The sequence below is a fragment of the Mesocricetus auratus genome, unplaced genomic scaffold, assembly GCF_017639785.1.
Source record: "Mesocricetus auratus isolate SY011 unplaced genomic scaffold, BCM_Maur_2.0 Super-Scaffold_100007, whole genome shotgun sequence".
NCBI classification, from domain to species: domain Eukaryota; kingdom Metazoa; phylum Chordata; class Mammalia; order Rodentia; family Cricetidae; genus Mesocricetus; species Mesocricetus auratus.
Window position 1 is genome coordinate 65,670,640 of NW_024429191.1, and position 15,099 is coordinate 65,685,738.

A 15,099-nucleotide genomic window follows, 5' to 3' on the forward strand; every position below is an offset into this window, starting at 1 on the left:
AAGGCAAGAAATCTGTAGAAGGCCAGTGACTAGAATGAGGGGGAAAAGGTGTTTCCATCTGGAACTTTGTTTGGAGACAGCATCTCACACAGTAGTATGTGGCACCTCATTCAGGACATTGCTTTATCTTCCCTAGTGTGCCATCATGTCCAATTTTACTTCTGATACTTTGATCACAAGATGGAATTTATTAAATAGAGGCCAGACTGGGTATTTTGGCACACACCTTTAATCCCAGCACTTGGGGGACAGAGGCGGGCAGTCTGAGTGGACTTCGGTCTTTTTATGATTGCCTCGACATTCAGACGTGTTTTACTCCTTTTAGAGCAATGTTGGATTTTTTTCTTTCTTTCCTTTTTTTTTTTTTTTTTTTTGGTTCTTCAAGGCAGTGTTTCTCAGTGGTTTTGGAGGCTGTGCTGAAACTCACTTTGTAGTCCAGGCGGTCTCGAACTCAGAAATCCTACAGTCTCAGCCTCCCGAATGCTGGTATTAAAGGCGTGTGCCACCAACTCCCGGGGGCGCATTGTGCTATCCTTATGTGTTCAGGTTTTTCACAGCTTTTTTATTTTTATTAGCTTAGTTTTCTTTAGTCATATCGCTGTACATTTCCCCTTAGCGTTGTTATTTTAAGGGCTTTTGTCTGGTCTATAGGTTACAATAACAAGTTAAAGGAGAGTGTTAATGAAAGTAACATGCATTTATGCAATTTAAAGGGTAGTGTTCTGTGGCATGTGCACATATAATGAGTATATCTTTGCCTACTTAAAATACTATTCTGTTTTTAATACATGAGAAAGCAGGTTTAGGTGTACTGCTGTTTTAAGGTTGGTTAATACACCAGGCACTGTTTTCAAACCTGTCAATGGTCAAGAGGGTTGCGAGTTTGGTTCCTGGTGTACTACTTTCTCTAACTCCGGGAAGTGAGATGTCTTATTCTGACTTTTTCATGCACGCATCCATACGTTAAATATTTTTTCCTAAAGAAAAAAAATTTCCCCGTCAATGGAAGTTTCAGCCGTCCCGTTGTAGGTGATTCTTGGTATTTAATTGATTCTGTATTTGCTTTACAGGAATTTGTGTTGATGCAATTAACAGCCTGGGGCAGTCAGCGCTTTTTGTTGCAGCATTATTGGGCCACATGAAATTAGTTGATGTTCTGGTGGATTATGGGTCAGATCCAAACCAGTAAGTATAATACTGATTTCTGGAAAACAAAGAGTTAGTGTCTTACTCTGCGTTCTTTGCTGTGTGAAACTCACTATTTATTCCAGGCTGTCCTTGATCCTATCCTACCCCTCAGCCTTCAGAGTGCTGTGATTCCAAATGCCTGGCGCTATGCCAAACTGTAGGAGTGAGTGTGCTAGCTTTAAAAATGTTTTTTACATTTTATTTCCAAGAGTGGAAGTATATGTATATAGGCTAGAGGATAACTTGGGAGAGTTGGTCCTCTTCTAGCATATTTGACCTGAAAGTGGGGTGTCAAATTCAGGAGGTCAGGCTTAGCAGCAAGCACTTTTACCTGCTGAGCCATCTCTCTGGCCTAGCTACAAGACAGGGTCTAATATAGCTGCAGCTGGCCTTGAATTCCTAATCTTCCCGTCTCCACTTCCCAAGTTTTGTGACTACAGGCAGTTGTTACTCTTTATTTTTCCCCCCAAAAATTGCATGCGATTTGTTAACTTTATCAGGTTTCATAAAATTGTAATTAAATTTTAATATTTCATGAAAATGTTTCACACATTGCAGTATTGTTGCTATTTTCAGTGTTTCTTCTCTCTCTCTCTCTCTCTCTCTCTCTCTCTCTCTCTCTCTCTCTCTCTCTCTCTCTCTCTCTCCTGGTTTTTTGAGACAGGGTTTCTCTGTATTGTTTTGGAGGCTGTCCTGGAATTCACTCTGTAGACCAGGCTGGCCTCGAACTCATAGAGATCCTCCTGCCTCTGCCTCCCGAATGCTGGGATTAAAGGCGTGCACCACCAACGCCCGGCTTAACTAGCTTTTAAAGTTGTTTTTCTAAGCAATTATACTTTACTCTAAAATAATTAAGTGAGAATAGCAAGTCATTACTAATTACTATCACTGTTGACGTATTTCTATTCCCTGGGTTATAATTTAAATTACTTCATTTTGTCAAACAATTCAGAATACCCACAAACATGTACTTAATATCAATTTTTCAGAAAGGGTGACTTTTGCCTGACTTTTTTAGTTGTGCATTAAAAAAAATCTCAGTTTAGTATTTGCTACAAATTTTAATATGGAAGGATAGCAGTGCTACATGAATGTCTCTTTAGGAAATACTTGTTTCTTTCTAGGTATTAACATTTGCTCACCCGAGCTATAATTCTTGACAGGGAATAAAGGCAGGTACTTTTACAGTTCTCAGTGAGCCAAAATGCAGTGTGTGCATGTTTATGTGACTCCAACTGATTTTTTAACGAAATCTCAGTATATAAACAATCATAAAGTTGTTCTCATCTTATTTAAATAAGCACTGCGTTATATACTAAAAATTGTTCTCATGTTAAAATGTATTGTTTCATAGGAGAAAACTTGGAATCTTGTATAAAGAAAATGAGTCAGTGTACCAATTCTATATATATCCAGGGGTAGAAACACATTGAACACTAGCTTTGTTGGGATCTCCTGCAGTACTTAGGCAAAAGTGCAGCTTTCTCATCAGGCTCCTGCATTTAGCTCTGTTTAGTTCAAATTTAGAGCTAAGTTCTTTAAAGATGAGATCACTTAAACTTGTTCAAGACAGGGTCTCACTATGTAGCCATGAATGACCTGTAACTTGCTATGTAGATGAGGTATTTGAGTGTTTGCCCACACTTGTGTGAACACACTTATTTGCATACACATAATTTAAAAATAAGATGAAAGCTGGGTATGGTGGTGGCATGCCTTTAATCCCAGCACTTGGGAGGTAGAGGCAAATGAATTTCTGTGAGTTTAAGTCTGGTCTGGTCTCCTAGCAAGCTTCAGGACAGCCAGGGCTACACAGAGCTCTGTGCTAAAAGGAGGAGGAGGAAAAGGAAAAGAAATCTTTTAAAGATGTGTTTATAAATCCATAAAGATGTAAAATGACTTGAATGTTTTTGTGGTTCCTTGTACAGTTCAGGTGAGTATCTACCATTGAGCTCCAATTCCAAAAATGACAAAGAACTTGAAAGAGCAGACATTCAGATACATAAACACTACAGTAACTAGTGGGCTGTGCAATTTATGAAACCGATCCTGGGATTAAAAACGTCTAAATCATTACAACCCCAAGTGCCAAAATATTGAAATGATCCTAATGGCCAGGCAGTGGTGATGCATGCCTTTAATCTCAGCCCTCGGGAGGCAGAGGTAGGTGCATCTCTGTGAGCTTGAGGCCAACCTGATATGCAGAGTGAGTTCCAGGACAGCCAGGGATACACAGAGAATCCCCCCAAAAGAAACCATGGCTATATACATTATACCCTCATCTTGTGGACAATAAAGGCCATCTCTCATACCTTAATTAGATTTCTAGCACTGGTGGAATTTTTGAGGAACAAGTCCTCCATTAGTTGGTGATGCCAGAGTTTTATTGGACTATACTACTGAATTTGGTGTGGACAGCAGAGCAGCTTGTCATGTGAGAGGAGTGGATTCTGTGTTTAACCAGCCTGACTCCAAGATACTGCAGACACAAAGAAAATGTTTTAGTGACACCATTGCCAGGGTGTAGTAAGGAAAGAACACAAGTTCAAATCCCTACCTGGGTATGAAGCCCTTTTGATCATCTGTTTAGAGGGTTGAGATAAAGATGAGCTAAAAAATATTAAAAAGGATGTTTGTAAAGCTCTTGCTGCCACAGATCATTGTTCTCAACAGTGTTGTAATCTTCATCCCTAAAATGTACTGTTAATGACTGGAAGACCTTGAAACACTAAACCATTCAGTGGAAGGAAGGAGGTTGTCATGGACACTCACTGTATTTTCTGTTCCTAGCCGATGCTTTGATGGGAGCACCCCTGTCCATGCAGCAGCTTTTTCAGGCAACCAGTGGGTCCTCAGCAAACTACTGAATGCAGGGGGTGACCTGCGACTCCATGATGAGAAGGGTCGAAACCCACAGGCCTGGGCTTTGGCAGCAGGGAAGGATCGTAGCACTCAGGTGAGAATGGACCTCCTTATCCAGCCATGGCCAGTAAAAGAATATGAACTAATAGGCAGGATCTCTGGGAGCAGAACAAACTTTACAGCAGTCTTAGCATTAGCATTAGCATTAGCATTGGATAGAGAGAACTAAGTTGAAACAACTTAAGTGTTTATGAGGGCCATAGATAGATGTCTGGGGTCTTTGCTAATCACGTAACATATTAATGTTTTTTATCTTTCCAGTTTTTAAAAAATACTTATTTTTATTTGCATTGGTGTTTTTGCCTGCACTTATGTCTGTGTGAGGGTGTAGGACCCTCTGGAACTGGAGTTACAGACAGTTGTGAGCTGCCATGTGGGTGCTGAGAATTAGACTGGGTCCTCTGAGAAGAGTAGACAGTGCTCTTAACCACTGAGCCATCTCTGCAGCCTCATCTTTTTAGTCTTTTAAAGTATTTCTTTTCTTTTATTATTATTGTGTGTGTGTGTGTGTGTGTGTGTGTGTGTGTGTGAGTGAACAGCTAGTGCTTTTAACCACTGAGCCATTCCTTCAGCACCTTCATATTTGCTTAATGTGAGACAGAATCTTTCATTGAACCAGGCTGGTTGGCCTGACCAGTGAGCCTTTTACAATCTACCTATCTCCCTTTCCTGATGCCTTCCACCCCCAGTGCTGAAGTCACAGGCATGTGCCACCTTGCCCACCCAACTTGGCATGTGGTTTCTGGGGCCCTCAACTCAGGTCCTCATCATTACATGGCAGGTACTTTACCAATTAAGCCACCTCCTTAATCCAGTGATATGTTTTAATGAGTGCTAAATAACATGACAAATGTAAAACAGAAATAGCATTTGAGTACCAGCACTTCCTTGTACAGTCCCTGACTCTGGTTTTCACTCTCCTGCCTCAGCTTCCTCATCCATTGAGGGAAAGAACTGGAGGAAACTGTTTGCAGGTTCTTTCCGTGAAAACATTCCATATCTGTAGAAAATCACTGAGGTCTTTCCCTTTCCAGAGATTTTCCTGTTGAGAGCTCTCAGCTCCTCAGACCATTCATCTGCATGTTGACACCTCTATTCCCCTGATATTGTCAGAACTGAGTGTCTCTGCTGTGTGTTGCAGATGGTGGAGTTCATGCAGCGTTGTACTTCACACATGAAGGCTATCATCCAGGGTTTCTCCTATGATCTCCTGAAGAAGATAGACTCCCCTCAGCGGCTCATCTGCAGCCCACCTTGGTTTGGTAGTCTCATCCAGGGGTGAGCACAGTCTTGAACTACTTCAGCACTCCTGGTGGGAACCTTCTGGATACTAAGCAGCATAACAGGTTGAAGCAGGGAAGGGAAAGCCCATCATTACTGCTGAATTGCTAAGGAGGCGACCTATATTATTTCCAAGAGCAAAATTATACACTCACACCTTCCTCCTCTTTCCTGGCCTTTTTTTCTTGTTTTTTTTGAGTCATGGTTTCTACATAGTCTCGACTGTCTTGAAATTTACTATTCAGACCTATTGACCTTAACTCAGAGATCAACCTGCCCTACTTCCAAGTGCTGAGATTAAAGGAATGTGCCACCATACCTGGCAGCAGAATAGTTTTCATTCCATCTGGGTTGAAACTGCTGAAGCATCAGCTGAGCATCCATTGTATGTATGACACAATGCCAAGCTCTTAAAAGGTGAAGAAAGATAAGGCAATATTACTGTTTCCAGTAAAACTTGATTTGATGGGACACTGGTGTACAGGTGACTTGAGTGTAGTAGTGGGAAAAGCAGTGACTAGATGTGCAGTATTTATGTCTAGTCCTTGTAGATGTCCCCTGTCCTTTCATAGGCCAGCAGGTCCCCTCTCCTTGGGCTGTATTTTTCCCATCTGTAAAATGAAAAGTTTGTAGATGATATATTTGGCGATTCTTTCTAACTCTGACCATTATTTGCATCTATTGATGCATGATGAATCAACTCTCAAATTTAACAATGTGAAGCACTGAGTATTTCTGATCTCATACAGTTTCTATGGGTCAGGGATCAGAGAATGGATTGGAGGATGGAGGGTGCTTTCCTGAATGGGGGTTCAGTTATAAAATGGCACACTAACGTGACTGGCACATTGTTGCTGGTGTTGATCCCCAGTGGCCACTTGAATGTCCTCAGTGTTCTTCCGAACCAGTGATCCATGAGAGAGCAGGGCAAAAGTCAGGGTAGGTCTTACTTTGGAGGTGACTTCATTATTATATCTTTTGGTTTTTTGAGACAGGCTTTCTTTGTGGCATTGAAGGCTGGAAGTAGCTCTCATAGACCAGGATGGTCTCTAACTCACAGAGATCCACCTGCCTCTGCCTCCTGAGTGCTGGAATTAAAGGTGTGCACCACCACTGCCCAGTCTCATTATTATATCTGTGTGTGTGTGTGTGTGTGTGTGTGTGTGTGTGTGTGTGTGTGAGAGAGAGAGAGAGAGAGAGAGACATACATGTATATGCCATCATGCATACGTTTCTCTCTCCACCATGGGGACCTTGGAGATCAAACTCTGATCATGAAGCTCAGTGGCAATCACCTTTATCCACTGAGCCATTCCTCCTCCACCCAAGTATCTAATTCCATTTTTTCTGCAGTATCCTACTGAATTAACAAAACTGCCTGAATTGACCTGTGAGGGAGTAAATACCAGGAAGTGAGAATCACAGGTCCTTCCTCAGAGGGTGTCTATTACACCATCTTCATTTCCATAATAAAATGTCATTTGTGTTCATTTGGCTATACATATACTAAAGCTGGAATATAGAGAAAATTACCATGGCACAGTGCGAAGATAATACAAATTAGTGAAATGTTTGCTATTTTTCTGTGTGGTTTTTGGTATGAAGAAAACAGCCATTTTCTTTTTCTTCCTTTTTTTTTTAAGACAGGATTTCTCTGTGTTTCTTTGGAGCATGTCCTGGAACTCGCTCTGTAGACCAGGCTGGCCTTGAATTCACAGAGATATGCCTGCCTCTGCCTCCTAAGTGCTGGGATTAAAGGTGCACCACCACCGCCTAGCTCCATCACTGCCTGTTGATAACCACTGTCATTTGCCATTCCTTCCCCCATAACTCAGGCTGACTTCCAGTTTGCTATATGGAAAAAGGTGGCCTTGAACTCTGTATCCTCTGTCTCCACCTCCCAAGTGCTGGGATTACAGACATGTATAACCTTGCCCTGGCTGGTCTTAAGCTCATTAGCCCAGGATAGCTTCAAACTTGAGGTCCTCTTGTCTCAGCCTCTCAAATGCTGGAATTACAGCTGTGTGCTACCACTCTCAGCTGCCTAAGGTCTTTTTTCCTTTTTTGTGACAGGGTTTCATATAATCCTGGCTGGCCTCAAACTCAATATATGTCTAAGAATGACCTTAAATTCTGGTTCCTTCTGCTTCTACCTACTAAGTGTTGAGATTGCAAATTCTTACTTGGATCTTTCTGTGTAGCCTGGAATAGCCTCAAACAATCCATGGGTCTCTTTTTAGCCTCTTGGGTTTGGGATTATAGGCATGCACTGGCATGCTGTTCCCAAGGTCTTCAATAATAACAATAACAATAACAATAATAATATAGGACAAAGAATTGGCATGGTGGCACATGCCTTTAGTACCAGCACTTAGGAGGCTGAGGCAGGAGATCTATGTGAATTCCAGGACAGCCTGGTCTACAGAGTGACTTCCAGAACATCCAGGGCTACACAAAGAAACCTTGTCTTAAAAAGAAAAAAAAATTGTTTGGTGGCTGGAGAGATGGCTCAGTGGTTAAGAGCATTGGTTGCTCTGCCGCAGAACCCTGATTTAATTCTCATGTACAGGCCTACAACTGCTTCCAACTCCAGTCGAGAGGATCTGCATGTACATGCTGCACAGACATATATGCAGGCAAAACACCCATATACATAAAAATATATTTTTTTAAAAAGATAAGGCTCAGCAGGGTATAGTGGTACACACCTTTAATCCCAGCATTCAGGAAGCAGAGGCAAACAGATCTCTTGAGTTTGAGTCCAGCCTGTTCGACAGAGGAGTTCCAAGATACCCAGGGTTATACCGAGAGACCCTGTTTTGAAAAAATAAAACCTTTTAAATTCTTTTTTCTTTTGTTTTTTTTTAAAGTTGGGGTCTTACTCTTAGCCCATTCTGGCCTCCAATTTATGGTAATCTGGTTGTCTTAGCTTCCCAAGGGCTAGGATTACAGAAGTGAGCACTATGCCTGGCAAACAATTATACTCTTAATAAGAAGTCAGGCTTGGCATAATGTTGCACAGTTGTAATCCTTACAGAGCTGCTAGGCAAGGAGAAACAGAACAAAAATGGCTATTTGCAGCCAGGTGCTTCTAAGACACCATATTGAATATAATACACATCTATGTCAGCTTCCTCTAGCAAAATCTATGACCCATAATATCTTTTTTTTTTTTTTTTTTTTGTTTTGGTTTTTCGAGACAGGGTTTCTCTGTGGCTTTGGAGGCTGTCCTGGAACTCGCTTGGTAGTCAAGGCTGGTCTCGAACTCACAGAGATCTGCCTGCCTCTGCCTCCCGAGTGCTGGGATTAAAGGCGTGTGCCACCAACGCCCGGCTCTTTTTTTTTTTAAAGATTTATTTATTTATTATGAACACAACATCCTGCCTCTATGTATGTCTGCACATCAGGAGAGGGCAACAGATCTCATAATGGATGACTGTAAGCCACCATGAGGTTGCTGGGAATTGAACTCAGGACCTCTGGAAGAGCAGTCAGTGCTCTAGTGCTCTTAACCTCTGAGCCACCTCTCCAGCCCCATAATCTTTTTTTTTTTTTTTTTTTTTTTGGTTTTCGAGACAGGGTTTCTATGTGGCTTTGGAGGCTGTCCTGGAACTCACTTTGTAGACCAGGCTGGTCTCAAACTCACAGAGATCCGCCTGCCTCTGCCTCCCGAGTGCTGGGATTAAAGGCGTGCGCCACCAACGCCTTGCCCATAATATCTTTTCTAAAGCAGAGAGAAAACATTTTTTTTCTTTTGTCCTCTTGTCTCCCCCAGTGAAGTTACAGAGTTCTCCAACTTGCCTGTCCTGTTTTTTCAAAGTTCAATAAATTGCCCGTTTTGTATCTACTATACTAATACTGACTGCTAAAAGAGATCTTGTGTTCCTCAGTACCAGCACTTGAGGAGGGGGTAGAAGATGTCATACCAGCCTACAGAGCTACATAAATAGACCTTGTCACCAAGAGGGAAAAAAGGCCAAATAGTATAAAGACAAATGCCTTAATTTGTCTTCTGATTCTGTGATAAATGTCATAACCAAAAGCAGTTTGATGAGGAAGGGTTTATCTGGTTCATACTTCCTGGTCACAGTCCATCATTGAGGGACATCATGGTAGAAACTCCAGAGACAGGTACCAGGGAGGAACACTATTTACTTGTTTGTTCCCACTGGCTTGTTCAGCTTCACTTTTTATACAGCATAGGTCACTTGTCTAGGAATGGCACTGCCCACAGCGGCAATTAGCAATTAAGAAATGATTCACAGACCTGGTCACAGGCCAGTCTGATCTGGAGAGTTCTTTAGTTGATGGTTCTTGTTTACAGGTGACTATGTTTGTCGTCAGGCTGATGACTGAAGGTAACTATGATAATGATTGCACAGTTTTGGTTTGGTTTGGTTTGGTTTGGTTTTGGTTTTTTGAGACAGGGTTTCTCTGTATTGTTTTGGAGGCTGTCCTGGAACTCGCTCTGTTCACCAGGCTAGCCTCCAACTCACAGATACCTGCCTGCCTCTGCCTCCCAAGTGCTGGGATTAAAGGCGTACGCCACCATTGCCCGGCTTGATTACGCAGTTTTAAACTTTGGTTTAGTGTTGTTTCTTTGGATATGGATGATAAATTCTTACTTTTTCTATTTTAAATATCTCTAGGAGCCCAAATAATTCTCCTAACCGACAGCTCAAACCTGGAATCATTTCTGCCCAAAATATCTACAGCTTTGGCTTTGGGAAGGTAAGAAGTTGCTACTTATCACCAGGGTTTGTTGGTCTAGCTAGAGAAGTGTATGACCACATCTCTCCACCTTATTCAACTCTTATCTTTTGGGCGTGGGGTTTGAGGTAGACTCTCAAACTTGAAGCAGTCCTGTGTCAGCTTCCCAGTGTTGCGATTACAGGTGAAGACTAACATATTTGCTCTAGATCAGGCTAAATGTAATGATTTTTCCCTCTGCTCTGGAAAAGCAAAAATCATTCATTCATCCAGCTATGTTCCCCAGTGGCCTTTCTCTCTCTCTTTTTTTTTTTTTTAGAGACAGGGTTTCTCTGTGGCTTTGGAGGCTGTCCTGGAACTCGCTCTGTGGACCAGGCTGGCCTCGAACTCATAGAGATCCGCCTGCCTCTGCCTCCCGAGTGCTGGGATTAAAGGCGTGCGCCACCAACCCCCCGGCTCAGTGGCCTCTTTCTTTAACTGTCAGGAAACCCTAAAGATAGTATTTGTCCTCAAACATTCCTTAATTCATTAAGAGCATTTCAAATATATTCATTAAACCTGTGAGAGGTGCTGGGCGGTGGTGGCACATGCCTTTAGTCCCAGCACTGAGGAGGCAGAGGCAGGTGTATCTCTGAGTTGGAGGCCATCCTGGTCTACAGAGTGAGTTCCAAGACAACCTCCAAAGCAATACAGAGAAACTGTTTTGAAAAACCAAAAACCAAAACAAACAACAACAACAAAAACCCCCACAAAACACCCTGTGAGTGGCAAGGCCATTGGAAAGCAAATCCATAGAGCTGACACAGCTCTCTGTTTCTCAGTTAAGGGAGAATGTCTGGGACCTTCTTGTGAATTAAAAAATTTAGATTCTCTTGCATCCTTAAGCAAGTGCTTTATCTTTGATAGTATGTAGGTGTATTTACTAAGTAGCAGCTATAAGCCAGGTGATAAGATTCTACAGGTATTTTGCTTTACCATCTTTTTTTCACCACAATTTGAAGCTATGCCTTGGTTTCAGTTTTATCTCACTCCAGGGATGCAGCTCACTTATCCAGGATCTCTTCCAGTAATTGGAGAAAAGGAAGTGATTCAAGCTGATGATGAGCCTACCTTCTCTTTCTTCAGTGGCCCCTACATGGTCATGACCAAGTAAGTGGGAGCTGGCCAGTGGAGTTTGGGTTAGTCCCCAGGAAAGGGTGGCTTCCTGTGTGGATTGATAGCTTCGTCTCAAACAGAACTCGTGTATTTAAATTAGGGTTTCTTACTGTGCACATCTTTGGTCAGATGATTCTTTGTTGCTGTCTGACCTATACATTATAGAATGTTCACGAATATGCCTGATCTCTGTCCATTGGGTACCTAAGCAACTGCTGTGACAAGCAGACTGTCTATACACATTATCAAATAGCCTCTATCCAGAGAACAGCTTCTCTGAAAATGTTCTCATTTCACTATGCTAACCTTTCTGTTTTCTAGAGACTTAGAGGCAGCAACATGGTGATTTATTTATCTTGCCTCTAGAATAGGCAGGCTGTGGCTCTCACCATCCAAATCCAGGTTTGGTGGCAGTAAAAGGATTTGGATATGACAGAAACCTCTCGAATGTGTTCACTCCTTAGAGACCTAGTCCTTGCAGGGTCAGAGGAGCTGTCCTGGCTTTTAGAACCTGGATGATGCTTTACTTCAAAGAAACACACATCTAAATAGTTTCTGGCAGCCCTACAAGGCCCCTTACCCCTTAATTTTCTACCCATGCAATTAGTTTATTGTCGGGTCACTCCTCTGCCCCATCACTATGACTACTGTCTGTCCTAATGGCCTCTTAACTATTCCCTATTCTCTGATCACCACTCCCTATCCATTTGCCACACTTCTGTAACCATTGTCTAATACAAAACCCTTGAACCTTTCTGTGACTTTTACCTCCTCAGTTAATTCTCCAGGGGTCTTTAGATCCTGGAAGGTGGTCAAAGGGAGGATCCAGCCAGCGTAAGGGATAGTAGAGATTCTGTGTGAATCTGTTTTCTGGGCCTATGGGAAGGAAGACTGGTTTACTGAAGCAGTGGCTGCTCATCCCCTCTCCTTGCATTCTCTCTGCATCTTCTAGCCTAGTGTGGAACAGGAGCCGAGTCACAGTGAAGGAATTGAACCTCCCCACCCGTCCTCACTGTAGCAGGCTGAGGTTGGCCGACTTGTTGATTGCTGAGCAGGAGCACAGCAGGTAAGAAGGGGAACCTAGAACAAGGACCACTACAGGGCTGCTGCTGCTGCTGCTGCTGCTGCTGCTGCTGCTGCTGCTGGTGGTGGTGGTGGTGGTGGTGGTGCACACCTTTAATCCCAGTACTTTCGAGGCAGAGGCAGGAGGGTCTCTGAGTTTGAAACCAGCCTGGTCTAGAATGAGTTCTAGGGCTGTTACACAGAGAAACCCTGTCTTGAGAAAACAACAACAAAAAATGTATATAAAGAGAAAGAGGGACTAATGAATAGTATGAGGAATGTGGATTATGATGGTAAGGGGCTCAATTCTGTCAATGTCCCATAACTCATGTCTTTGGAAAAACAGACTCCAGGACCATCTGGTTTCTCTACTGTGGCCCCTGCGGCCAGCTCCATTTGGGACCCTGTCCCCATTTGGAGAGCAAATGACTGTTCTCCTTTCTTTCTTTCTTTTTTTTTTTTTTTTTTTTTTTTTTTGGTTTTTTTCGAGACAGGGTTTCTCTGTGGCTTTGGAGGCTGTCCTGGAACTCGATTGGTAGTCCAGGCTGGTCTCGAACTCACAGAGATCCGCCTGCCTCTGCCTCCCGAGTGCTGGACTGTTCTCCTTTCATACAGCATAGCAGTCATTGAGATCAGATGTCTGAGAACCACTCTCCACTACTGAGGACATGAGTCTTAGTTCCAAAGGCTTCCTGAAGTTGTAGGCTCAGGTCATTTAGGTTGTGGTGAGTCAGACACTGGATTCATAATTTCATGCCAGGTCACTGAGCTAGCTCCTAAATATTCCAGTAAGCCCTGCAGGAGGTATCTCTAGAGAGGTGAAACCCTTGCTTTTTAAGAAGCTTGCCTGAATGACCCACACAATCTGAAAAGGCAGGTAGGTAGGCATGATGTAAACTTGGTCATGAAGTTGAGTAGGTATGTGACTTTGGGCACAGTTCTTTGACATTGGCTACCTCCTTTCTAGGGAAAGTTCTACCGCTGAGCTATATCTCTAACTCTTAATTGATTACTACATTTTTTTTTGTTGTTGTTTGTTTTTTGAGACAGGGTTTCTCTGTGTAGCCTCCCTGGTTTCTCTCTGTAGACCATGCTGGCCTGGAATTCATAGAGATCTGCCTATCTCCGCCTACTGAGTGCTGGGGCTAAAGGTGTGTACCACTGCCATCTGGCTTGGTTACTACATTTGTGAAGTGAGTAGGAGAGGAGGTTTCTGAGATGATGTATGCAACTTATGCCAACTATCCTCTTAGTTTGGATTTCTATTGTTATGACAAAACACTATGATCAAAACAGCAAGTTGGGGAGGAAAAGGTTTAGTTAGCTTGTACTTCCATTACAGCTGTTCATTGTTGGAGAAAGTCAGGACAGAAACTCAGGGCAGGAACCTGCAGGCAGGAGCTGATGCAGAGGTCATGGAAGAGTACTGTTATTGGCTTGCTTCCCTTGACTTGCTCAGCCTGCTTTCTTTTTGTAGTTTTATTTTGTTTTGCTTTTCAGCCTGCTTACTTATAGAACTCAGGACCACCAGCTCAGGGATGTTACTATCCATAATTGGCTGGGTCCTCCCCCATCAATCACTGATTTTTAAGAAAATGCTTACAGCCAGATTTTTTTTTTTTTGGTCTTTTTAAATTTTTTTTTTCCGAGACAGGGTTTCTCTGTATTGTTTTGGAGGCTGTCCTGGAACTCGCTCTGTAGATCAGGCTGGCCTTGAACTCACAGGGATCCTCCTGCCTCTGCTGGGATTAAAGGTGTACACCACCAATGCCTGCCTCTTTTTTTCATTTTTAAATTTAAATTAGAAACAAGGTTGCTTCACATGTCAATCCCAGCTCCCTCTCCCTCCCCTCCTCCTATATCCTCCCACCAACCATCTTATTTCCCTCCCCCAACCCCCACTCTTCCCCAGGGAGGGTGAGGTCCTCCATGGGGGATATCCATAGTCTGTCATTTCATCCAGGGCAGGGCCTAGGCCCTCCCCCAAGAGTCCAGGCTGAGAGAGCATCTCTCATTGTGGGAAGGGCACCCAAAGTCCATTTATATGCCAGGGATAAATACTGATCTACTACCCAAGGCCCCATAGATTGCCTAGGCCTCCTCACTGATACTCACATTCAGGGAGTCTGGATCAGTCCCATGCTGGATTCCCAGCCATCAGTCTGGGGTTCAAGAGCTCTCCCTTGTTCAGGTCAGGTGTTTCTGTGGGTTAAACAAACCCATTCTTAACCCCTATGCTCATCAGTTCTCCCTCTCTGTCACTGGGTTCCTTGAGTTCAGTTCAGTGTTTAGCTATGGGTGTCTGCCTCTGCTTCCATCAGTCATTGGCTGAAGGTTCTGTTTCCCAGACTCTCTGGCAGTGGGATTGTAGGCTGGTACCTTACAGCCAGATCTTGCGGAGCCATCTCCCCAGTTGAGGTTCTCTCCTTTCAGATAACTCTATGTCAACCTAACATAAGCCTAGCCAGTACACAGAATATCTTGTTTTGTAGCTTTTATTATTATTGCCACTGATAACTTAAATCTTCACCTTCAGTTGTTTCCCCTTCCAGAACTCACCTTATTTTCTAAGAAAAATGCTGTATATCAATTGTATTTTGTCAGCGTTTGTTTCTCTGTGTGTTGTTTTTTGAGACAAGATCTTACATATCCCAGACTGGACTTGCGATCACTATGTAGCAGAGAACCAGCTTGAGCGTGAGCCTCTCTTGTTTCCTTCTTCCAAGTATTGAGACTGTAGGTTGGGCCTACAATGTGTTCAAATGACCTAAAAGAAAGACT

General features: G+C 43.0%; 1 protein-coding gene across 1 annotated transcript in view; it reads left to right on the top strand.

The window, feature by feature from the left end:
• Positions 1 to 15,099, top strand: part of Tex14 (testis expressed 14, intercellular bridge forming factor) — a 121,776-nt gene that overhangs the window by 41,345 nt on the left and 65,332 nt on the right. The window contains exons 3-8 of the mRNA XM_040749429.1: positions 1,071 to 1,185; positions 3,979 to 4,144; positions 5,252 to 5,388; positions 10,041 to 10,122; positions 11,120 to 11,250; positions 12,209 to 12,322. Of these exons, the coding sequence (XP_040605363.1) occupies positions 1,071 to 1,185; positions 3,979 to 4,144; positions 5,252 to 5,388; positions 10,041 to 10,122; positions 11,120 to 11,250; positions 12,209 to 12,322 (745 nt within the window). The remainder of the gene's footprint in view (positions 1 to 1,070; positions 1,186 to 3,978; positions 4,145 to 5,251; positions 5,389 to 10,040; positions 10,123 to 11,119; positions 11,251 to 12,208; positions 12,323 to 15,099) is intronic.